At 39.8% G+C, this 26432-nt stretch overlaps 1 protein-coding gene across 3 annotated transcripts in view; it reads left to right on the forward strand.

The window, feature by feature from the left end:
• Nucleotides 1-25830, forward strand: part of MRPS27 (mitochondrial ribosomal protein S27) — a 47829-nt gene extending 21999 nt beyond the window's left edge. For 2 of the 3 annotated variants that reach the window (XM_075526324.1, XM_075526325.1), the window contains 7 exons: nucleotides 10218-10332; nucleotides 10839-10917; nucleotides 12228-12343; nucleotides 15251-15353; nucleotides 17565-17707; nucleotides 21052-21207; nucleotides 25405-25830. In XM_075526324.1, the coding sequence (XP_075382439.1) occupies nucleotides 10218-10332; nucleotides 10839-10917; nucleotides 12228-12343; nucleotides 15251-15353; nucleotides 17565-17707; nucleotides 21052-21207; nucleotides 25405-25644 (952 nt within the window). In that variant the 3' untranslated portion in view covers nucleotides 25645-25830. The remainder of the gene's footprint in view (nucleotides 1-10217; nucleotides 10333-10838; nucleotides 10918-12227; nucleotides 12344-15250; nucleotides 15354-17564; nucleotides 17708-21051; nucleotides 21208-25404) is intronic. The other variant, XM_075526326.1, reaches the window with a different exon arrangement.
• Nucleotides 25831-26432: the final 602 nt, after the last annotated feature.

Genomic DNA, 26432 nt, shown 5'->3' on the forward strand with positions numbered 1-26432 from the left:
TGCCTGACAAAATGCTTGAGGCGGTTTTGCCATGTTTGTCCTTGATTTGCTTACTGGTCTATGTGCTTGACATCATATGCAGTGGAATGAAGGACATTTCTGTCCCACTGCTCTTGGAAGAAGTTAGATACACTAAGAGGTATGCTAACTAGAAATTAACCTCTGAAGTACTGTGACTGGGTAACTTACTGTGGTTAGGGAACTGTTAAAAATGTATCATGAAGGACTTGAGTATTTTTGGTTTTCATTGCATTTTCCTGAGATTTTAGCATGGTTGGAAGAACAAAAAAATATCAATAAGCTGTTGCTCGTTGAGACATGACATGAAATGTAGACAGATTCATGGTGGACTGCCCAGTAGCCAAGACCTGCCTATGCACCTATGGTTTACTTTTTGGAAATGGTTGCCTTTTTGACAGCAGCTGTGGCTGAAACAAGAGGTGCATCAGGTATTTTGTCCCCTCTGTTGCAGGTGTTTATGCTTAGTATGAAAACCTTATTTGTTTACCCTGACAGGTTATCATGTAGCTCTGCCTCCCCTTTGCTCATGGGGTGCAGAAGGACAGCAATGCACAAGGAAATCAGACTCTAGCAGTGAAGAATGAAAAGGGCACAGGTAGTAGGTCAAAATTAGGTTAACTTGAACTGTGGGACTGTGGCAGCAAATCTGAAAAGGTGGAACCTGAACTGTGCAAATCCAGTTTTTGAAGTGCTTGGCAGCAAATGTAAGGTTTAGCTCTTCCCTTCCTTAAGTTGGCTACTAAGACCCATTCAGTATTTGTATTCCTGCAGCACTCTCTTCCCAACACCTTCTTTTTGCTTGGGTTGCATGTGGTGTGAAACTGAACAACTTTGCAGAATAAACGGTTTGGCTCATATGCTTCTGTATTGCAGCCTTTGATACTCAAGCCAGAGGAATACATCGCTTGTAATCTGTGAAAGTTCAACTGTGATCAAACCGAAAAGTGTCAAGGGTTGTGTCAGTGGGTGTAACGTTACAGTAGTTGGAAGCTAGTATGTGATGTATTTCTGGGAGATGTTTTGTGAAGCATAAAGAATTTTAGTAGAATAAGTGGAAAGTGCAACATTGTTACAATGTGGATTCCAGCTCCAAGTGAATTAGGTCTCTGACAAAATTATGTTAATTTTGTCTCAGGTTAAATTTAGGCTGTATATTAGGCACTGTTTAAAAGTTGCTGTTTGCAAATACTGTAATAGCAATGTCTAGTTACAGGCTGAGTTTTTTTCCTGCTCTTAAAATATTGGCTTTTGTTGACAGTGGGTTTTATGCATACCCATAAAGTGTTCCTTTTCAATATAATGTGAAAGGGGTGTACTGTCATAGTTTAAGCTTAGCGCTAGAAGGCAGAAACTCCTGAACGTTGGTCCTAGCTCTGATTCGGTTCCCTCTGGCACAGAATGAACTGTTATAAAACTTGGAGTTGCTGTCTTGTCAGCTTGAAAAGCCTTTGGTGCTACGTCTCTGTCCAGCTTGGTTAAAGGTTCCTGGAACGCAGGCTTTGCTGTGGCATCCCTGCAATAGTTGATGGCTAAGAGATGGAGGTTTGCTAAAGTATCTGAAGTCATTTATTTATTTTTAAAAATGAAACATCTATCTAGCTTTGAAGCAATTTATACCCTAAAATCACATAATCTTACAGATAGCCCTGGTTGAAGAAAGCCCATGACATAAGTACTATTTGGCACCCAGAAGGTTTTAAACTTACTTCCAATATGCAACCAGTGGGAACTAGCTTTCTGCTAGAAACTGACTTTCTGGCAGTCTTTAGCAGGGGATCTCTCTCAGTCTGCAAAGTGAACCAGGTACAAAGGTGATTTCAGCAATTACAAATTACAAACGGGCTTTCACAAACATTTCTTTTTCATTTTGAAAAACTAATCTAATCAATAACTTGCGTACCAGCTTTCAGACAGGTAGAGAATTAATTGACGTAATGACAGGCATAGCTGGGCTGGTAAAATGGTAATAGTCAAATCAGTACTTTAGTTATGTATGCCATTTTTTACAGCCTTTGTGTTAATCAGTTTTCAGAGACTTGCGTAAAGACTCAGCAGAACTGATCCTTTGTTGAGCTTTTAATACAGCAAGTTTTAGCCTGACACACTTAGAAATTGGTGAGGTTCAAGAATCTCTCCAAAGCAAGAAATGTAGCATGTGGTACAGTTCTTAATTTCTCTCTATATGTTTTTGTATGCCAGGATACCAGGAAAAGATATAATTAATTGAAGAGTTGATTTTAAATTAGACTTTATTGTCATTGCATGGGGACAAGCAAAGGCACTAGAGAGTATCTTATCAGAATCACTATAGCAACAGCTCACCCCATCATTCCCCATGTTTTCCCCAGCCTATGATACTCTCTATTCAATCACTAGATTATTAATGGCATTTATTTTCAAAACCAGTCCTTTCAACTGTGAGCCCAGAAGTATTTTTAACAGAGGGAAATTCTAGGAGCTGTGTTGTTTACAGTCAATAGTTTGGGGAAAAGTTGGGCTTTTTAGTATGATGGTTATTATTATGACAAGACTTTTCCTTTCGTGTTAACTGTTGCTCTTTGAGTGAATTTCAGCTTTATGGTGAAAGTAGTATGGATTCATCATGTGTGTGAGAAGAAAACCTGATTTTCCTGCCTGTCTTTTCCAAAAGGAGTGGGAGAGGTGGAGGGTGTTGGGTAACAAGACACTCTTATCCTAAGAGGAGGAGAAAAATAGAAATACTGTATTAAAGCGTCTGTTTATTTAGTTTCTTTCATTGGGGATATATCTCTGAGCAACAAGAAGTGAAGCAAATCTCCCATGCTGTTCACCTCATCATTCTGTCTTGAGCATAAAGAAGTAAAGCCAAAAAAGGGGGTTGTTTATTTCAAATGCAAACTACAAAACAAAACTTCTGAATGTCGATAAAATGACCTGGTTTTATTTTCTGCATGAAACTAAACCACACACCACCACCTTTTCTTCGTAGCAATATTTGTACCATCACAATGTTCTTTTCACTACCAGTCACACTGGGGATCACCAAATGGCCAGTTTTAGCTTTAGTGAGCTAGCTGGTGACCTTCCTTTTAACCTGTCGTGCTTAAATATTACGCTTAGGACAAGGAACCATGTTGATACAGGATTTTTAAATGTTAAGACTTTTACTTTCTAGCTAGACAAGGCCTGTGACTGATGTCCTGTTATGTCAGGTTGAGGCATACAGAGCACCTTCAAACAAGCTGATACAGAAGAAATGCTGACTCATGTTCTTTTGAGAAGTGAACTTCCATTGGTGTCCTGCTAAGGAGTACATGGTTCTAGAATATTTTGAATCTACATGGCTAGAGGAGCTTTTTAGGAAACACATTTAACAGCCTGGAAGAGTTTTCCCAGGGAAAAAGAGTGTACTGAGATGTTGTTTGAGCCTGGGCTTTGCTTTTTCAGTCTGGTTATGAACTAATTAGTATAAAGGTTCAAGGCATTCAAGGCAAGCCTGTGGGATACTTAAGTTGACCGAGTTGTCTGAAGCATTCCTCCTCTCTGTGCTTTGCAAATGATTCCAGAGGGGTTCAAGGCTGCCTGCTGTAACCTGATAGCAGAAGGTTGGAAGAGCTGCTCCACTCCGGTAGTGTTATGTTCACTGCCTGTAGATGGAAGGACAGCTAAATGATTCAGGTACTTTTCAGAGCCAGGAATCCCAATAAATTGCTTCAAACTTTGCTGTAGGCTCTGGATCTGTTCCTGTTACTGTTTCTTTTGTGGTTGTTCTTATGTCTATTTATGTATAAGCAAAGCATTTCTTTTGTGCTGCGGTAAACTGCTTCTCTATTCATACATTGTTTTCAAATTTATAACATTTATCTAGGATTTTGCAACTATTTGATGATACTATTTTTTCTTTTTAACATAATAATGCTGTTCCTTGTTTTTACTCACAAAGGTGCCTTAAATCCATCAAAAGGAAGAAGAGCATTTAGTGATGCAAGATATGACAACAATGGGCAGAAATGCTTGTTGTATCAGAAATTCAGCTTGTCATTTGTTTAATAACCTCCTGTCAAAGTAGCTAGGTCAGTAAAGAATAAACTAGATCCTAGCTGCTATATGGTTGATGGCTGTATGTGATAGTCATTAGAAAGAGACTTTGCAAAGCTGAGCTTTCTGTGCAGGAGTGTGGTTTTGAGCAATACAATAGCTACTCTGAGACTACTGAATGGTGAATTCTGTCCCTTCAATTGCTAGGAGAAGGTGGTTACCAAGGTGATACCCTGAGTCTTCCTAAATGACTGCATAGCATCTACTTCTACCCCAAATATCTCCTCTCCCAGATCTGGTCCTTTTACCAAGCATAAGGGTTAAGAAACAAGTAAACTTGTAACATCAGGGTGGACAGAAATAAAAAGCTGAATGTGGTATAACTGGAAAGCAAGACCTGGTACTAAAAGTGTACTTTAAGTCTCTTGTTCAGCCTTGATGTTTGACTGTGCTTCTGTACTGTAGTTTCGCCATATCGAAAAACTGATAATTTAGGCCTATTTTGAGGCCGCATTCATCACTGGTGCTAGAGCTCTGTGCAACTCTTGAACAAAAGACACTGTGCAAGAAATACACATTCATGTGGAGGTGGAGCAAGCCTAATTTAGAAGAATTAATTTTACGCTCAAAGCAATCAAGAGCTAAATTAGTTTAAAATCAAAGATCAGGGAAAGTCAATAAAAATTAAAACAGAATAAGGGCTGAATGTGGGCTTTCTTCAGGGAGTCTGCAAACCGCTTCTCTTCTTGTGTAAGAGCACAATTCTGCCTCAGCATTAGATTATCCTCTGTTGTAGTTGATTCGTCTAATTTTTTAAACCTATCCTGTTACTGCTTTTAATAATTGATTTCTTATACTACATATGCTAGTTGAGTTTTTTATTTCAATACAAAAGCAAAGTGTTCCCTCTGTTTTTGCTTGAGTGTAGGCAGTTAATGCATGAGGTATTTCCTATAGGACTGATATGTTTATACGTGGCATTTTTAAAAGGATGCATACAAAGAAAGGTGTAGGCTAAGATGCAGACAAAGAAGAGATGGAAAAATAAAGTTTTGTTCATGTTTAAAAGGAAATTTCAATCAACAAAGATTTTTTTCAGGGCTGTTGCCTTTGACGCTGACACATGAGCAATGCCTCTGGGTCCATTTAAAATGCAGATGATTTTTCCCAAGGCCTGTGGCTTGAAATGACAAACAAAGGGAGAGTTTTGGGTGACGTTTCCTTAGCCTTCCAGTTTCCAAGCTAAGCCTGCCAGGAATCCATTTGATCATTATGTACTGTAGCTTAAAAAATGTGCCTGGGAAGAAAAAAACATGGCATTGCCAAGGAGCTTCACAGCCGTGTATGACTAGTGTAAAATGTGGAGTGGCTTTGGATTGATTCCATTGAGAGAGCTTCTTCCTGGCTCGCACAGACATTTCTTACGATATTTATTCATTTTAAGTCTCCTTACATTTTGCTTCAGGACTTTTTAGAATTTTAAGTGGATGAGAAGGAATCTGGCACTCTCCCCTCCCGATTAAAGCAGATGAACATGCAAACCCATATTTCTCTCTAGTTCTGAAAGAAGTAAGAGAGATCTGAAGTATAGGTGGAAGACATTTGTTACAGTGACTACCACTAAGTAGATTCCTTCCTTTCCTGGACTAGATCCTACAAGGCGACTAGCAACATATGAAGCCTTTTTGGTTTTAACTCTGAGGAAAGCACAATAGCACATCTAAATGATGTATATTAGAAATAAGGAAAGAATGGAGATTGTCCAGTGTCCTTCTGTTTTTAATTTCTCCGGTTCCTTGCAATGCGGCAGAAGATGGTACAGGAATCACTAAAGCATAAGAACAGAGAACATTATAGTACAAGAGGTTTTATATAAGGAGTTGGTTTTATTTGTTGTAATGCAAAATTAGCAAAGCAAAATGCAGGTGAAATTTAGAAAGTCTTGAAGAAATCTGGAGACCTAAGAGATCATACAGTTCCATGCACTGGATGTGTAGACATTAGGTCAGACAAAGTTGGAGAAAGGAAGGGGACCCTTCTTCCTGTTTCACAGATGGGGGGAAAAGAAGAAATAATGTATTGCACAGGGGTAGCCTCTGGCAGTACTAGGAATTGGATCGACCCTTAAGAAAGCTGCAGAGTGCAAAATAGGAGCTTCTGATCAGCTTAGCAAAGAATTAGAACAGATCTGCTGAGCTGGCTTTCCCTCCATACAGCAGAGCTGTTCCTGGAAGTATATTACTTCTGCAGCACTTGCTCATCTGTAATCCGGAAAATATTCCTTCACTGTCTTCCTCATTTGTGACTGTCCCCAAAGCAATGAGCTCCCCTGTACCAAACGTAGGGAGAAAAATACAGTCTAGCATCTTGCTGCTTCTGTTTCTCTCAGGGTTGCTGTATTACTTCCCTTGAGAGTACAAGGTATGTGAAAGCAGCACTAGAGTGCATCACCACTTGATGGCACCAAACAAATTTGAAAGACCATTTAAAATAAATAAATAAAGAAGGGAAGCAGCTCAGCTTTTCTGCAGTGTGGGAGGGCACCAAGAGAAGTAAGTTATGCTTGCTTGTATTAGTATGGAGCACTCCATAAAGCACTCTCAGTATCTGATAAACTCTTCCATTGTTCAGTTTCTTTAACATAGCATGGGTACTTCAGCTCTGTTGTAAATAACGAGCAATAGCGCCTTGTGGAGGAAATTAGTAAACTGAAAATGTATTCTTAGCCCATGTGCTGGCCAGTTTGTGAGCAAGAGAGAGTGTGCACTTGCTTGGCTAAAAACGTTCTGGTTGCCTTGTACTGAGGTTGCATCTCTTCCGAGTTATAATCATTTTGCAAGTACAAAGCAATGGTTTAATGAAAACCAAGTTTCTGGACTGCATCATTTGAACAGTTTTATAAAATAAGGGGAATTCTAGTTCCATTGCACTGTGGGCTGTTAGATTCACAATGACCTTGATATTTCAGGAACCCCTTGTCTTACAGATATTCCTGTTCTTGTTCCCTGTGGGGACAGATGTTCTCAGTTCAATGACTGGAAGGATGGCCATATTGATTCTTTAGCCATTAACATTAAAGTGTACCAACAGGGAGCTCCCCTAATACTGTTATGGATACTTCTCCTTGTCTTTTCTGAACACATTATAAGAATCTTGTGCTTCTCAGGTTTTTATTAGTTCTCAGAAAAATGAGTTTCAGCAGCAGACATCTGCAAGATAACCTCCTGGTCTTTCCATTAAACACACAGCAATTGCTAGAGGCTTCCTTTATTTAATTCACTCTGAATCCTCTGCTTTCTGTAGTTTTAGCTTCCTTCTGTCTTTTCATCTGTCCCTGAACATATTGCCTTGCTTAATTATATCCTGTTTTGTGTTTCATGGAGAAAGAGAAGAGGAAGATGTTAATGCTTGTTAAAATGACCAGCAATCTCCTCTTTTCCCTGATTCCCTTTCAAATAAAAATGTCTGCCACAACATTTGGTTAGTTTGTCTAGGTTAGCTGTAAAAACAGATAGTCTGTTGGCTTCTCTTCTCAGCTAATAGGATAGAGACAGAGCTCATCCCAGCACTATATGGATCAGAAACAATTAAAGATTGCAGCATACCTGTTTCCCTTTCACTTCCAATTCTTCTACCAAAGCATAGAGTAATGGAAGTGTGTAGTGTTGAGGGATCATGTACATGCATATGTATTGCATTCTTGTTGACACGGAGACAGAAAAATTTTGGCACCAGTCCCCTCTCTTCATTCCCAGGCAACTGTTTTGTAATTAATTATTAGAATTAACTAGAAAATTCTTTGGCTAAGAAGCTGTTTGCTTTTTATTTGCATAGTACCTAGCACAGTGGAGACCTGGTCTGAGCATAAAGATCTTGATAGTAACATAGAGTAATTATATCTGATAGATCATGTGGTTGTCCACACACACTCAAATCAGTCCCAGCCCTACAAAGCTCATGTGAAGATTTTTTTAGAAGAGTTTTTATAACATACCTCTGAATTTTGTGCATATTGATTCCAGAAACCTGTGTTGATTGAGAATCAGTTCCATCCTGTTACTAGACCGCATCCCATCCCTGTTAGGCCTTTTACTGTCCAAGTGCACTTTGACTTTGAAACCTAGAAGCATTTCACCATTACAGTAGGCTGTAGGAGGTGCATGAGCTATTGGAGTGCTCTCTCTCACTGTGGTGTACTCAAGAGAATAAATACAGCTCTGCAAAAAGGTGAATATTGAAACCCATTGAAGCCTTTGGGTTTTGTTGTTGTTTTTTTTTTTTTTTAAATGTTTGTTTCCCCCCTGTGTAACTAATTAGTAGGAAGAATGCCAAAGATTTTATCAAAAGAAAGGCCTAAGTCTTTGAGAGCATCAGTGTCATGTTTTTATAAGACAAGTCTGTTCTTTTCCACCTGTGAAACAATATTAACCATTTAATGAAGCAACTTTAAAAGATTGCTGGGTGCTGGTGTTGCACTCTGACCTGTCTTAAATGGCTGGTGAAACAGTCTGCAGCAATTAGATGATTGTTTCATCAGAGTATGGTTAAATCCAAATGCCTGTAATTGATGCTTCCTGTAAGCATTATTGAAACAGGACTTAAATGAAAGCAAATATACGTTCTTACTGTTCCCAATATGTGAACTCCAGAGGGAAAAAAATGGAAAGCAACTAGAGCAACAAAATGGATGTTTGTAACTTAATATTCAAAGTACACTTTTCTTTTTCTGTTAAATTCTAATTTAATGGGGAGATTTCACATGCCACTTACAAAACCGTGTATTTAGACTTTGTGTATTTGTTTAGCTCCGCTTTTGGCACAGATGTCTTCAGCATTCTGAAGGCTCTCTAGGCTGCAGTACTTTTCCAGGCTTGGTCATCTGCGTAGCCCTCAGCTGTGGGATGCAATACGCAGAGATTCACTGAGGGGGAAAGAGAGTTGGTGGCCATGTTAATCTGATAAATGTTCTGGAAAGCATGCTCACTCAGATGGAAGAGCCAACCCTGCCTCTACATGGTGCTGCAGCTTGGCTTGAGGCTGCAAGCATCTGCACATGAGCCCAGCTCAGTCATCGGTGTTTTCTACAGGAAGTGGCAGTCACTTCTGTGCTGGGGACTGAGCCCGTTTTTCATGCATACAATTTGAATTGAGAAAGGTTGCGTGCATCTTTTCACACTGGGGTGTGAAATTCAGCCCAGGACTAAGGCAGCAGCTCCTAGCACTGGACTCTTAATTGGTTTTTGAGTCTTTGCCAAAGGTAAAGCTCCGTATGCTTTTTGTCACCACTTCTCCAAATACAGAGCAAAGTGTGTATGTCTGAATAAGGATGAAATAAGAGAGGCTGAGCTTAAAAGTGTTTAATTTTGCAAACTGGTTGAGCGCTAGAGTAGGTGGCCTGGGAAGACTGCTGAAGCCATGGCATGAGGTGTCTCAGAACAGGTTAAAGAAATATCCATCAGGAACAAGGCAGCTGGTGCAGAGGGGCAGGGGAGGGCTCTCCAGCAGGGTTTCCCCTTGCATGAGGCAAGCCTCACTGATAAAGCATTTCTAAACGCAAATGAAGCATGCAGCAGCCCAGGGATGGCCTGTGCTGAGGCACAATGAATTCTTAAGTGGTTGAAGTGAGGCATGAGATAGAGAGGGTGGGAGACGCCAGATTACACAAGCTGCAAAGGTTCAGGCCCAGCTGTATTTTGATGTAATTCTGATACTTGCTGATGTCATCAGTCACGGAGCAGTGTTGCTCTTTGATGAGGCCAGCAACAATACAATGTTATACAATCAGAAGGACAAGGTTCAGAAGTACAACAGTGTTTATAGCAATCTCAGTTGGCCTTCATAAATATACCAAGCTATTATTTTACAGTATTCATCTTTTCAGGGGAAAAGCAGTAGGCTTTCTGGAAAGTGAGAAGTTTAAAATACTATGCATTTGTGAAAAGGTCAGATTCCCCCTTCATAAACACTATTAAAGTGTATCAAAGTTTTTTTTCTCTTACTTGAAAGAGCTAGGTGGAGCTCTTTGGAGAGCAATGATTGACTGCGAAGTCAAATACAGACATGTATATTTGAGATCATGAAAGGTGGGACTTCTGAAACTCATAGTTTGTTGATTACAGAATTTGTTTCTATGATAACAAAGAGTCATATTGTCACCTGGACCGTTTGTCATCCTTTAGGTTTCGGCATAGCCCAAATTGCTGGTACTTGAGAGACTGGACCATCCACAGCTGGATCAGACAGTGCTTAAAATATGGTGCACTAGACAAAGCCTTGTACACATTAAAAAACAAGGTAAGTTTTTGGAAGGAAAAGCCATGAATATATTTGATCAGCTTTTTGAGACAAGTGTGTCTTACCTGGAATTCCTATTGCAGCTGGGTCCCATAGACTGTGGTTTTAAGTTCAGATATTTCTTTGTGAAAAATTAATGTTGCACTGGAATTTTAGCTAAAGCTCTTTACAGCTTTTATTTCCTCTTCTTTCCCAGGAAGCTTTTTGTTTTTAAACAGTGTTGGTGTCCAAAACATGCTACATGCAGGAGAAGCATAAAAACCTGATAGGCAATGCCCTTCCTGGTCCCAAAGGCTCAGAAAAAATTCCAGAACAAATCCAGTACATCAAAAGTTAGAAGGCCTGCATCACAGCAGCCGTGCTATTCTCCTTGTGTTGCTTGACTAACTGTCACATTGCAGCAGTGTGCAATGCCATGGTTCAGATCTTTCTGATACCTGCAGCACTGTGCTTGGGAAGATTTGGACAGCAGATTTTCACAGTGATTTTTTTTTCCTTCTTTTCAGGTTCAGTATGGAATTTTCCCAGATAATTTTACATTCAATATTTTGTTGGATTGTTTTATAAAGCAGAAGAAATATGAAGGTAAGGAAATATATACCAATTCTGCATCCTTAGTTGTATGGTCTTAAATATGCAGAGCCTTTCTTTGAATTAAAAACTTTAAGCCATCTTTTCTCTGAAGTCACCTTAAAAACATGCCTTCTCCTTCGTTTAAACTACTTTTCTGCATGTTTATATTTCATTTCTGTTGGGTTTTTATTCATTATATAATTTTGAAACATGTGCAATTCACAGTTTCTACTGTGATTAATCCCATTCAAAATATAAACTAACTTCTCCAGTTTTTACAAGTCTGACTTACATGCTAAAGATATCATATGAGTTGTTAGTGACAATGAGAGTATTATAAGAATCGAAATGCATGTTGGTAAAGTTGATCTTACCTACCTTTAGCTATTCAAAAAGCTACATCTCTAAAGTGTTTGTCTAGACTTTCTGTCTGTCACGGGAGAGAGCCAGCTATGCTGAATTGCCGTGTTGAGGTGCCTGCCTTTATTGACTGTTTAAGTGTTGAGATGAATAATCCTCTCATGTTTGATGACAAATATTTAAGATTTTCATTTCACTGCAGGTTTTCTGGTACTGTAGACTTGCAGTGAGCTTTTCTTTGCATAAGCCTCTTCTAAAACAAATAACTGAAATGGACAATAGAATTGCAGGACTTGTCTGTAGCTTTTATAATGAATGTTTTGCTAAATAGCAAACTAATACATATATTTATTTTATTTTGAGAGCCCCCCTATCTGTGAATTCCCCCTTATTCCATCCACATTTCTTTTCTGTGACAGGCTCAAGGCCTTTTGTTTAACACACTGTCCTTCCTGACAGGGAGTGTCACTGGAACTCCCTGTGGAGCTCCTGCAGAGCACTGTTTGCTGAATACAGTGAGTGCTGTGGGTGATCTGTGACAACATTTCTGCTCCATTGTACTCTCCTGTCACCTTAAGGGTGGTGAATTTAAACCAGTCTTCTCTTGTTTGTAATCTAAACGCAAGAACAAAGAAGTCATTTTTAGAGATTTTTTAAAAAATGTTAATGATTGAAGGGCTGAGCAAAGAAGAGCCAATTGAAGAGTGTAGAGCTAAGATGAGTTTGGAAAGCTCCTTTGCTGTGGTCTTATGCTATTCAACCCATTCTTCCGTCTTGCAGTGTGTTTGAGTAACCCACTTGAGTAAGACTAATTCTGCACTACTAGTTATAAGAAATCTTTAACTTTCTCCCTAACTAATTCAAAACATACTACAGCAATAAAGTATCAGTGAACATGAGTGGGTGCGAAAGGGAGCTGTGTAAATTTGAACTTGCTGATTATGTATTGTTTTCTTCCATAGATGCTATGTCAGTAGTAACAGAGATCATGCTGCAAGAAAGTTTTGATGAACTTTCAACACAGCTTCTTTCTCTCTATGTCATATACCAGTACCTGGCAACCAAGTCTGAATATACGGTAAGCGGACCACACTCAAAATGATCTACAAACCCTCCATTTCTAAGTGTTGCAGTGCAATCAGTGCGCATTAAATCTTGAATATATTTTATTGCCCGGCAGTTTACCTGGAAAAAATAAATACTCCCTTTTTTTTTCATTGTTTTTATAACTGCAGAAGAAAGGAAAAAAAAAGAAACAACAAAATATGAAAGCCATCAAATAAGTTGTCACCCCTTTTGCTCCTTTCTCTGAAAGGGAAGGTGTGTTGGGTTTTTCAGATGTAATGTATGCCCATTGGCAAGTTGTGTTGGGTTTTTCAGATGTAATGTATGCCCATTGGCAAGTTATGAAATGACATTTCAGTTCAGTTCAAAGAGGCTTCTATCAGTTAACAAAGAAACTGTGTCACCTATTGTACAGGACCCTGTTAAGGTGAGTATTGCTCACCATTAGAGCTTGGTAATGGTGATGTTCCAGAATTATAAAGCATTTTCATTAGGGTTTTTACTATCTCATTTGGCTTTGGGTGTATTGTTTCTAGTATGTATTTGTTTTAAAACTAAATTCATTAGATCTCTCCTGTCTCCAAGGTCTAGGGAGTTCTTATTTGCATCTCGCTTGCTTAAGGCCAACATGACAGTTCAGGCTCTTGGAAGTGGCATTATTCTACCTTTGCAGAAGGGGCTTAGTTAGGTATCAAAAGGCTCTGCTATGTCCATCAGTTTAGGCAGCTACTTTTCTTGTAGTTTGGCATAAGCCTTCAATAGCATGTTGTCATCCATAAGGAAAATGCTTGAAGCCTCCATTTGTCTTACATGAAGCATCTTCCAAAATGTGTATTACAGATTCCTTAAGGTTTTGCTCATTTGGGTTGTAGTTTCAGTTTGCACTATAGAAAACAGATGTGCACTTACCCTGTTTTGTCTTCTCCTTCATTCCTCAGAAGTCAAGTATGCTTGATCACTTGTATGTGAAAAGCAGAGGGACCAAAATCTCATTTTCCCATTGTTTGTCCATATTTGTATATCCTCACTGCAAAGACAAGCACTTGTCAATATGTGTAGCATTTCATGAAAGCTGAATATGCAAGCAAGGGTGGTGTAGACATATGACACATTTAAGGCAAGCATATTTATGTAGCTGTGACTTACTTAATATGCATTTTGAAATAACCCCATCCAAAGACAGCAATAAGCCATATTTTTATACGTATATACCATACAGATTACCATTCAACACCTCATAATGCTCAGTACCAATTTTCTGTGTTTGATTTTGGAATTGGGGTTAGACAGAGTTATGAGGTCTCCTCAACTGCTCTTGAAAATCCCATTCCTTTTCCCAAGGTGTTAGACAGGTCAGCCAGTGTCCTGTTGCAGACAGGCCCTTGGCTATAGCTTAGGGCCAGCAGCTTGATGAAATGTTTTTTAACTTTGAGAGCTGGTAATCTTTGGCAATCTGACTATGTTAGTCCTTAGTGTGTATAGCAGTGGTGATAGAAAGCTTCCGTTTTTCTGCTGTTGTGAACACCACTGAAAGCCTGGCTGGTCTTAGCTCTCCCCAGAAAGTTTCCTCCTTGACTGCTGCAAACAATCAGTATGATTGCTACCTTCCACTGTAAAGGTGTTAACATTAAGTTCTTGCAGTTCCTCCAGCTCTTGGAGCCAAATGGGCTAGTTCCCCAAAGAACCTAGGCCGCTAAAAGCCCTGTTTTTCTTGTTGCGTCTGATTTTCCTATAACATTCAGGTGGAGTACTGAATTCAGTATGAAACAGCCTTATCTCCTTGTATCCCTTTGTTGGGTCAGGCAAATACCTTGCCTGGCTGTCAGGTGATGGTATTTTGTGTCAGATGATAACATGCAAATTCTTTTAGCACCTGAATGGAGACACAAAAAAAATGCCATACCTTGAAAATATGTCTCTGAATAATGCATAAACCAGAATGTCGAACCTGTGTGCTTTTTAAGACTCAGTGTACCTCAGGAAATTTTTCAGAAGGCTTCTTCCTTTCACCAGCGATATTTGTTTCAGGTCATAAAGTAATAAACAAGACAGTGAAGTACCCTGCCACAAAAAACATGTATTAGAGAGTCAGATTTCCTCCAGTCTATTGCCTTTTATAGCTTCCTTTTCCTCATTTTCTTAGCAATGGGAGTTGTTCAGCTACTTTCACTTGCAGTAAAGAGACATTTATCCTTGATGTTTGTGCTTCTCTGGTCTTGAAAAATGTACTGTACTATCACATAGCAAAACAAAATTCACACTACTCTTGTGGTTTTAATGCACTTACTTACATTGGGTGTCCTTCTTTAGCCGTCACTAGTCATATGGCTCAGACAGCTGGTACTTATCTGTAGCTGGAGAGACAGATGTACCTTTAATCCTGGGGCATACAGTGGTCTTGGTGAGTTGCATATGCTCTTTTCACAGTGCAGATTTTGGACTCGGAGCAGCCCTTAGCAGCATATTCTTCTCTTAGCACTTTCCTGTTCTAGTGAGGGGTAGTGGAGCATGTGTCTTACCACATACTTAAAAGAAAAGGCTGCTCTAGTACAGAAGCCATGTAGTTTTTTCTTTAGCAGTGTTAGTCTGAAGCAAGTGGTAGGATGTACAGGACAGAGACAGAGCTTGGCCAGTGTAAATCAATGTAACCCTCTCTCCTGAAAGAAATGCACTGATTGACTTCCATGCAAAATCTCAACCAGTCACATTTTACTGTCTTCTGGAAAGAGAGGTGTTCCTCAGTATAATGTGTACTATTCCCCAGGATATACATACTGTAACTCTGAACACTAGACATGTTTAATGATTCTTTACTTTATTGCTAAGATATCTGATGAAAGCCACGTGTGCTGTCTTTGGCAGCTGCCATTTTACGTTTGTGTTTGTCAAGGAACACTTACTTAGTGTACATTATTTGCAGTGGGAAGAGGAGAGAAATCTTGGAGCATCGCTAGTGCTTACGGGTCTAAAGCAAACAAGCACTGTGGGTTTTAGCTCCCAGCTGTATGGCTATGCATTCCTTGGTAAGTTTTACCTCCCTCACAGTCAACTTTTCCATCTTGTCTTCAGTGGCTGAATTAAATTGGCATCTTTGCTTTATTATAATGTAATCAAGTAGAAGGCTAAGGAAAAAAAAGGCAGAAATAGTGGAAGGAACAATTTCAGAACTAAGACTAAATCTGTTTTGTAAGCCTGGAGAGTAGTATTGATTTGAATGGGATACCCTTTGTCAGACAGCTTCAGAACCTCCTTTAGGGCTCCCTGCAGGTTTGGATTGCCAGCTGAAAGAAAGAAGATGTTCTTAAACAACAGTAGTGTTAGTTTGTTTGTGGACCAACAAGTTTTCAAAAAACCCAGAAGTACAGAGTTCCATAACACAAATTTAAGGTTATGGACAATAGATTCTTTTTCTGGTTAGTGAGCTTCTTAAAATAATCCTTAAACCTCAAGAAGTTCAGGGAGCACAGCCTGAAAAACATGATGTTTAGAACATTTACTACTCACTGTAATGTTAATGTTTCTGTTGTGAACAGCAGATAGCAGTGCCTTTATCCTGTGTTTGTTAAGGAGTCTTCACTGCTAATGATATGCTATATTATTAAAGAGCAGTTAGATCACAGTATATCCAGAATTGGAGGGAAGGGGAATGGGGTAAGTAATTCTTGAATTTCCTCTAACATTTAGAGGAATATAGTGCAGATAGGTTTTGTTCTTCTCTACAAATTGATTATTTATTGAAAGTAATTAATTAATTTAAAATTTATGATTATGCAGTTGTTCCATTACTTCATTATATTTTACTGTAGAATTTGTTGAGGGTAATAAAAAGTGGACTTGTTCTTAAAATGTGGCCTCAAAATACGATGTGTAGTGGCAGAGTTGGGATGCTGATTCGGATTTATCATGGCTGTAAGACAGAAAGCTCATTTTCAGTCAAAAACAGAGGATAAATGTGAAAATTAATTTGAAAGCAGGATTTTCCATAGGGCTGTAGCTTGTTATCCAGTGGAGATACTGATACAAATAGGAACTTTGCTGTCCAGTTGGCATTCAGTTTGGGGTGTTTTTTATGTCATATGGATTAGTTGAGTAGTGGCTGTATTTCAAAAATACACTTTCCTGTTGTCTGTGAGCAGTAGTGTTTGTTCCATGACATTGACATTCAGTAGATCAAAAGCTATTTACTGTTATGTCACGTATTCCACAGTCTTGCCAACACTAATGGAACCAGCCTCTGAGAGAGTGAAAGATGTCCATGGGCACAGAGTGGCCTCAAGCACCTGAGCTGTTTTAATTGAGCCACAGTACATAAACTTTGTCTGTGCACTTACTGCCTTGCTTTTCCTAAACTGTTCTCTTCCATGTAAAGAAGAGTAAGGTGTGTTTCATAGTTTTCTGTCATTACAGCCAGAGTGCAAATTAGATTGTGAGCTTGGATACAACTCTCGTAAGCTACACTAAAGTGGTATTATTTGTTACATTGACAATGACAAAATCAAAACCTTAGAGTGACAATCATTGTAAATTAGTACTCACCGACTGCAATGTGATGTACATTTCTTCTATTACATAGGAGTTTCGTGTTCTCTAGTAATTTGCATCAGAAGAAAAGCCACATTGTCAGTGGTGCTGCGCATCACAAGTCCTGCTAAAGTCAGTGAAGACCTTGTTGCACAGAGTGTCCTAAATCAAGAACCAAAATTCCATTTTGGCAGGTCTCCCATATTTCCTTTCAGGAAGCTCCAGCAGAAATAAGTGTGCTAAGCTGTATAGTTAGCCAGAGCTTGTGCTGTAAATACTGTACAGCCTGGCTATGACGCATGTGTGAGTAGATGTGTGGCCTAAAGGACACAGAGGTGATTCCAGAGCCTCGGGTTTAGTGCACACATGCTGTATAGTCAGTCCTTGAAGGCTAGTGAGACATTTATCTGAGATCTTCAAACATCCTGCTCAGAGCTGCTGTTACAACTGTCAGACAACCAGAAAACCTGACCACTTTTCCTCTTTCCCATCTGGACAAAATTTCTAGGGGAGGGGGGAGGGGGAATGGGGAGGAACCAGAAACAAACATGTAATAGCTGCAGTTCTCTCAGAGCAGCTTTGTAGAAGTGTGTTGTTTTTACCACAGAAACCAATACACTTACTGTCATTTCTAAAAAACAGAGCCAACCCATACGGATTCTGTTAAGACTCAAGTGTTGAAGTACTAACGCTAAAGTATTTTTTTATCACAGGGAAAGTGGAGTTGAATAAAGGGCTAAGAGCTGTATACAATCTCATGCCACTGATGTGGACACCTGGGTACTTGAATAGAGCCTTGCAAGTGATGGAGAACGTGGTTTCATTGTCAGGGGACACCAAAATCTGCAAAGAAGCTGTAAGTATGAAGGCTATAACCTGCTGAACAGAGGGAATTTCATACAAGCCAGACTCCAGTAAAACCTGTGAATTCTGTGCCTTGCTAATGAGAAGAGGCCCAGCCATACTTCAGAGGTCTTTGTAGGACAGGAGAAGAAGTGATGTTTAGAACAGAAACACTGCTTCAGTTGATGAGCCAGTGATGATGTCTACTGGCATGTCCTTGGGAATGAGTGTCTGTTATTGCCACAAACCATTTAAGTATGTTTCCTAAGCCTTCCCCTCCCTATAGAGACACCTGGGTCTGTGTCACAGGAAGTAGATGTTATGTGGGGATGGGAAGACACCTTTGTTTCCCAAGCTTTTGAACTCACTTGGAGACATACTTCTTAGTGGTGAGCATGAAATACCACATCTTGTTCCTCTCCTGGCTAATTCCATGTATTCTGTGCCCTCTGAGATGATACTGTCCTGAGTGATGCTGGTCCAAAAACAGTACAGAGTGATTTCTAGAAGGGTTGTAGTGCTCTCAGTTGGGGAGGATGGATAGATTCGGTCCATTTGTGAGGTCAGCACTGACTAAGGGACTTGGGGCTTAGGAGTGCTGTGGGGCATCAGGCTGATCCTGGAATCAGACAGCTTAGGAGGAAGTAACTTAGGAAACCACCACCACATGGGCTGGAGCATAGAAACAGCACTGAGGTTTCACCTCCTCTTCTTGGTACTCTTTCCTGAAGGTGTCTCTGGTGACGGGAGTCTCCCTTTTGCTAGCATCACTACTAGGCTTGCAGTCTCTGCATTTCCCTTGACAAACAAACACCAGGGCAGTGCTCAGCAGGTTCTCCTATCTATTCCATGCTTGGAAGCAGCTCTGTGTAATACTGGACAGTGCAAGGAAGGAGGTGTCACATCTGCAACTTGCACCATTTTGAGTTACGTCTTCAGGTGTGTGGTTTTGGGGATTTTTTCCTTACTCCAAGTCTGAAGAACTCAGCCTAATATGTTTGAGATTTTTTCTGCTTATAAACCCCAGACAAATTAAGGAACTCCTCAGCTTGCTCTGGCTTGTAGATGAACATCCTAGTGTTGAAACAAGGCTGCATCTGTCCGTGGTAAAACAGGTCCATAGAAGATCCCATCCTTCTGTGTACTGATACTGTAAAAATAGTAAACGCTAGTAATATCTAGCAATGCTTTCTTTGCAGATACTTTTTACTTTGTTCAGTGAACAACTAAGAACTTCCAAAATCAGGTTGTTACTGATTACTCACTAATGCTGCAAGTGTCTCTGTACAAATCCAGTAGTAGAGCCCAAAAAGCAACGACCGTGACAGCCACACAGAAACTTCCCTGAAGAGATACTTGGCCTCATGGATTTTAGGTAGCAGATATAAACAATACTGCAAGTCATGTAAGTTTCACCAAGCTGAGGACCAAGAGCAGGCCTGGATGGTTTGTTATTATCAAAATAATTTCTCTCTAATGCATTTTTGTGACCCCAATGCAGAAAGGAAAACAAGGAAAATATGTTGGTCCATATCCTTATCTGGTGTAAAGTAATTACAGTGTATTGATTTGCATCATCTGGCCATTTCTACTTAAATGTTCATTAAGATTTTACTATTAAAATACATACAAGACATTTTTAATTACTATTTCAATCTAAAATGCAGTATTCCTAAGGGTGAAGGACTAAGAGCACTGACCAGGTCAGTGGGGTCAGTCAACTTCCACTGAATTCAGCAGCAGATATGATGGAAACAACCTCAAGTGCCATAAACCCTTTTTTCCCTTAGTATCCTGGGCCTCTCTTGCACAGGACTAGGTTGAGCATTGTAAATCCATATCATAGCACTGAGAAGTACAGCCCATGTTATAAATCATTATCCTTGCATGCCTGCACAGTCACAGAGTTACTTGAGAAAGACACGACCCTGGTTTTGCAAACTTGGTTCTTTTCCAAAATGTAATATTATTTTCTGTCTGAATAAATTTCATTGTCTAAAAGGGAAGTTTTCAGATGAACTTTTTTAACTGCAGTTTTGGTGTAAACATTTTCAAGTGATTTGCCCAATCGTTATCAATCACTTTTCTTTCAGGCTTTAAGCTTCCATTCATTTCTGACTAGAAGGGTGTCTCTTCTCTCTGCCATTACTATCTTAACAGCATAATAGATATACTGTTTTAGTATTGTGCTATATTGTTTAACTGTGAACAAACAAGGCAAGTTTTGTTTTTTTCAATTGTCTGAGAAAGTCTCTAAGTAAGTGTATGTATTTCCAAGCACATAGTTGTTATTTCATTGCTTATTTCATCCTGTTTCAGTACTGATAGTTTAAAGATTATATTTCAACGTCAAGAATGTTATTTCAAATAAGCCTAATTTTTATTCCTTTAGCATTATATACTTATGCTAGGAAAATGAAACGGTAAGTATCAAGATCCCTTTTGCTTGGAGAAAACATCACAGATTCAAAAGTTACACAGAGTTATTTTGTCCTACTGATAAACATTCAGAATTAGGATTCATGGAAGGATAACAGCTCTTTGCATTTGTAAAAGCTGAACTTGAAAATGCATCCAATAATTCCAGTTATGGAGATCATGTTATTCCCAAAACAGCAGCAGCATCCATCTTTTGTATCAATAATACATACAGAAATAATTTACGAAGTCCCTTAGTGAAGCTAATGCATTCTTTTGATAGAGATGCAATTAGATTAGGAGAGGGTGGTTCTCATACTGCCTTGAAAGACAAAAGCATGAAGAGAACAGAGGTGTCACAGATTAAAAATATACCTAAACCAATATATTATATGCCTACATTTCCATTTTTCCTGTTAAATTATCAAACTAATGATAGGAATGAATGTTCTTGCTGCTGAACAGGTGATTTCCCCACTTCTTTTCACCAAAGAGGTATTGAGATGATCTATTAGACATTATATTGTTCAAACATTCCATAATAATATCCTATTTAGATGTATCTGTGATTGTTTATCATGCTAGTGCTGTTATCACTGTGACTACCATTTAGCATTAGTATTTATGGCCAGGTATCAGGCTAAGAGGAGACATTAGCCTAATGCTTGACAGATCTGCAAATACCAGTCAGCATCTGAGTCACAGGGAGTTTCACTGTTGACAGGGGGTGGTGGAGTTGTTCTGTTGCAGGGATTTAATGTCCAACGTCAAAGGTCTCAAGTACAGTACAAAATTCTTCCAAGAATAAGTCCCATTTCCTTTTAGAATTCGGTTTTCTTTTTATCATATACTTGAAAAAGTTGTTTGTAAATGTGACAGCGGTGTTACTCAGATTGTATTTCCAAACTGTTTATGCTAATGACAAATGTGATGGTTCAGATTGATGCTCTGGAGACCATTTTGCAGTCTGTCCTTGAAGCAAAACCTGGTCCAGAATTGGCTGAAGAAGTCAAGGAATTAGAGCAGAAGTCACAGTGCGCAGAATCAGAAGAAACAGAGCAGTCTAAAGCACCCGAGTACTACAGCCGATTCAAGGTAAGAGAGTTTCATTTATCTAAATATTCTAAGCTGTAGTAGATTTCCATAATATATACTAGAAAACATATACGCGGGCTTATTATGGCTAGTAGACTGACACCCCTTCAGTGCATCAGGAGTCCTACCTGGCATTTTTGCAACTGATGTCACCTTACATTTTCACTTCTTCAAACAGGAAGCAGCAGCCTACAAAGACATAAATGCTCAAGGTCTTTTGTCTGTCTGCTGGGATTTTATCTTCACTTTTCATACATCAAAATGATAAATCCAATCCCGTTTGCGACAGTGGTACGTCATTAGAGATCCATTATCTGACCTTGTGTGGGCTCTTGCTCATTAAAATAAATTGTAATAGGCATGAGACCATCCTGAATGTATTGTCCATTTGTGTATGTTATGATTAAGTAGGAATGTTGCATCCTATACTTTCAGCCTGGGGAATTAAGTAAGGCTGTTACCACCTCCCTTTTATCTTTAGGTCATCGCACTGATGGTAACAATGTGAAACACAAACAGTTGTTCATTAGGGCACAGCTATATAATGAGAGCGTTTTATTTGATCATCTCATAGCTGTATAACGAGCTCATTTTATTTTATCATCTCTGATTTGTGCTCTGGAAAAAATCAAATATCCCAGGTTGAAACTAATCTGGCTTATAGTTCCAGGAGCAGTACTCTTTCCATAGCCCATCAGTTTCCATTGTTGCTCTCACGACCTCGGATGGTTGTTCTGGATACAAATCGTTGCTCTTCTCAAGAAATTTCAAAAGTTAAAAGACTAGTATCCTATGGTTTCACCTCACATACACGCACTTTTCTTTTCTTTAATTTTTATTTACATAAATTATTTGCCACTGATCTTTAGATATTAAACTTGCTTTGTAGGGACCTAGAACTTTTTAATTAAAGTGTTTGGGAATCAGTGGGTGCTCAGCATGTGATAATTAATGCCTGGATGAATTACAGTGAATTAGGTAAACACAAGTGCCCTTTGAAGGAGGGAGTGAGACATTTTTATGAGTGTCTCATTGTCTATCCATTGTCTAGCCTTGAAGAAAATAATGCAGAGTGCTCAAAACAAGGCCTAAATGTCAAATTGGGGACAGACTAGTGCCAAGAGGGTAGTTTTCTTCTCACCTCAACCTTTCCACAAATTCCATAATTAACTCCAGTTCAGCCATTCCCTGGTGTGGCAGTGAGTGCCCTGGCTTTGAGCCAACAAACTACAGTCCCAATGCTTAGCTCTAAGCTCTCACCAGAAAAGTCTGAATATAAGGAAGGCATAGCCCTCATGTGAAGTCTAGGCATCCAACAGTAATTTATATGTAAATAAGCCACAATTTCTGGTTGTCTGGATGAGAAAAGGAGTCAGACTCTTCTCTCAAATCCATTGGGCCGGCACCGGCCAGTCTTCCCAGTTGAACCCCCGGACACCTACAGGTGTAGTTCACAGGGCAGAGAAGTTCACTAGAAATCCATGCAAGTCTGAGGGAAGGTAGCAGCTCTGAAGCAACCTGGTGATGTTGGCATTTACAGCTGCTGTCCCAGTGCAGATCATCTGCCCTTCGTGTGATGTAACCCCAACACAGGATTCGCACTTCTGCTGCTGAAAACGCTTTGGTTGTGCTTTGTCCAGTCCTGCATTAGCCAGCATGTCCCAGTCTTTCTCCTTGAGCTCAAAACCAATTGCTTCTGTCTCCTGCTTGCCTCGTTCTCTTTCACAAGTCATACCCCTGGGTATGCAAGGAAAAGCATGCGGATTTGCTCCAGACATACAGTTCCTGTCTAGAACCGTAGCTTGTTCTGCATGGCTTTTATACACATACTTGGACTACATGTCTCATACCAACCTTCAGAACAGCCATTTGTGGAATTACCTGAAAAGCCACGGCAGCCTAACAGATATGATGTGTGAGAGGCAGCATGTCCTTCCCTTCCATTAAAACAAACAGGACTTGAGGGCATTTGGCTTTTTCCAGATAAAGCCTTTAAGAGCTGTAATTTAGACTGTCTGACACTGTCATTCGTGTTGTAATTACCTGTTTTCAGATCTCGTATGCTGAGGCTCACTACTCAGTACAGTGTTCCTCAGGCAATTCCTTCCATCTGTGTCAATGATCAGTGGGCAAGCATTTCATCGCATAAAGGCTGGAAACACCCTCTCTAAAAGCAGTGCTCCTTCTCTAACTGTCTGCATGCAGAGCCTTGGGGACTGCTTATAAAAATCAATGATTTAGCCACTTAAGAATGTGCCCTTTCACTACCTGCAGGACATAGAGCCTGGTGCTTTCCTAAATAAGTTTCACTGATGTATCACGCCAGAGCAGGGAAGATTCCAGGAGTTCAGTGGTACCAGTAATGGCTTAGGAGAGAAGTCCTGCTAGTTTCCAGTTTGTTGCCTTTCTCTAGTTTAATTTCATATTGCTTAGGTTCAGTGCATAAACCCCCTTTTCAGCACATCCTTGGTAGTAGTTAGTAGGGAGAGTCTGAAGGATCTAAACCAGTTATGTTTAAACCGAATATCTAATCTGTAAACATGAGTATAGTTGTCAGGTTCCTTCCCCAGACCCCAGCTGTATATTCTCTTCATGTTTCTCACTGATGCATTGTATACTTCCAGACATCTCAAACAAAATAGAGATGAATACACCTAAATATTACTGAGTTTGGTTTTAGTCCATTAGCTTCAAAGCCATTGGTTTTGTTTTCACTCTTTATCATAAAATCAAGAAACAGACAGAGCCGAATACCCAAGCCCCTCAGACCTGCATGCCTAGCGTTTTAAACCTTTTAACGTTTTAAACCTAAGTTCAAACCTTCAGGGGTCTGGCAAAACACAGCAAGCCTGCTGTTTTTGGCTACAAGTTGTGTTGGCTAAGGCCAAGAGAAGTGAAGAGGCCTCAGAGGGGACATCATAGTTTCCTGCGTAAAAACAAGGCAGAGCCTCAATACAGGAGCTGAGGGGCAGTGCCTTTACAGATTATTGCCAGCGTGGGCTGGGATAAGATGAACACTGTAAGCTTCCAATTGGAAGCTTACGTGCTGCTTCCAATGCACGTAAGCTTCCAATGATAACTGGAAGTGGAAGTCCGGATATCTGCATGGCTCCAGAATTGCCATTTTGTTTGGACGTGAATGATCCCCACATCTTCTTTCCATCATCCTGCAATGCAGAACAATAGGCTTTGTTCAACAGGCCCAGGAAAGAAGCATCGATATACCTTTCTTTAGGACGCATACTTACTTTAAACATTGCTGCAAGTGCTGGGCTCAGTAGAATGTTTTGTTTAAAAGAACAATCAGGAAAATGTGTTGCTATCTAATGAGTGAGCAAGGGGTAGAGAACCTGCCGGTGCCATGTCATCTTTCTCCCCCAGGAAACTCCTCCTTTGTTATGTATCTGCACTTTTAGGGCAATTAATCAGACTGTTAGTGAGCCATCAGGCTAAAGATTCCAGAAAGCCAGAAGCAGTGTCACTGGATGGTTCATCATCTTAAGTGAATTAACATTTTTATGCTGCATGATATCTAGATAAGTAAAGCTCAAGAAAGAAATCCTGCACAAGTTTCTTACAGAGAAACTCTGCTCTTAGTTTCAGCTTATAGAATATCCCTGAAAAAATATCCCTTGCTTTAGCGCTGTTGTACAGTCTGTGCAAGCATAGTCAAGCCCCACAATCACAGTAACTGTTGGAAGAAAAATCATGGGAGTTACTTAGCATGCGGTTAGCAGGAGAGCGTTTGAAGTGATGTGCATCTGTTGAGGGGGCAGCTAATGCAGGCAGTTTGGAGCAAATCATTCCATCAGTTTTGAGGTAAGACACAAACCCAAGGTGTTTAGATGATATTTATTTAGTTGACTGGTCATGACTGGTCAGCTGATCTTTGTTAATACCAGATAACTGAACTTGGAAAAATAAAAGGAACTTCACTGGTTAATGAAAATGAAACTTCATTGTTTTAGTTTTATTGCTCAAAAAAATTATTCTAGAGGTTAGCATTTCAAGAAGTGGTACCAGCTACCACAGTTGGAACACTTTGCTGGGATAAAATAGTTACCTGGCCTGTATAGCCCAGCTAATAGTTAGATTCAAACAGCGATGTATTAGTTGTTACAGTATTTTGTGGCTGATTATTTTGTGACTGACTGGCTCTCTCCTTCTCACTCCCCGCTAAATCCCTTTTTATGACAGGAGCTGTACTCTAAGCTGCATTCACTTGGCAAGGTTGAATCTGAAAGCCTGTTAACTCTGACCACCCAACTTGTCAAGGAAAAGCTGCCAGCATGTGAAGTGGAAGACATTGCAAAACAGGAGCAGAAGCTAAAGAAGTGGGAGCAAGAACAAGCACTTCTCATTGAGAGAGAAAGAGAGTTAAGAGAAAAGGCTAAGCAGGAAATGGAAGCTAGGAAGCTAGCTAAAGCATCTGCTTAGTACTGGAACTCAAAAGACTCATAGTGGTATGCATTCCTCTGTCAGTGAACTGAAGTGCTCACCATTATTAATATTTCACTTCAATCCTGCTGAAAGTGTGACTATATGTGACTGCTATATGCAAATTAAACTTCTCCCATTTTGCCTGTTTCCTCAAGTAAAGCACATGTGGTTTAGAAATCTTCATCCTGTATATGACATATTTTCCTCCTACCATCAGCTAGGCAGGGGGTGGGATGGAGACAACACAAAGAAACAAAGGCATAAGAAGTAGCTTGCCTGTGATAAAAGGTGTCGAGGGTGGGTGGAACAAAGGAAGAGGGAAGGATTTCAAACACAAGTTGTTTCAGTAGGGGTTTCTCACAGGAAAGAATGCCTTGGCTACTCTGAACTTCAGACACTAAGAGGATTAACATATATTGATTGCTTTTTTTCCCCCAGCCCATTTGGAAAATTCAGGCTACTACACATGGAGTTGGAAGCCTAACTTCAGACTGTTTTTAAAACTACTTTTAAAGAGTTTCAGCCTAGCGAGTTAGCGCTTGTACAGGCACTCAGATGTGCATTCCCTGTAAGGAAGTTAGACATTTCTGACTTTACTAGTGCTGCTCTGCTCCATTTTTAAGGTCAGTAGAGAAACACACATAATCACCTCGGCACACACCAAGGAGCCTCATACTGCAGTGCAGTTTCCTTTTATATTCTGGGTGCTGTTTCATGGGGGTTTTGACCTAATTTCCTTTTTGTCTCAGCTGTGTACATGGTCCCATGCCCCATTTTTCAGATTG

The sequence above is a fragment of the Mycteria americana genome, chromosome Z (genome assembly GCF_035582795.1).
Source record: "Mycteria americana isolate JAX WOST 10 ecotype Jacksonville Zoo and Gardens chromosome Z, USCA_MyAme_1.0, whole genome shotgun sequence".
Lineage (NCBI taxonomy): Eukaryota > Metazoa > Chordata > Aves > Ciconiiformes > Ciconiidae > Mycteria > Mycteria americana.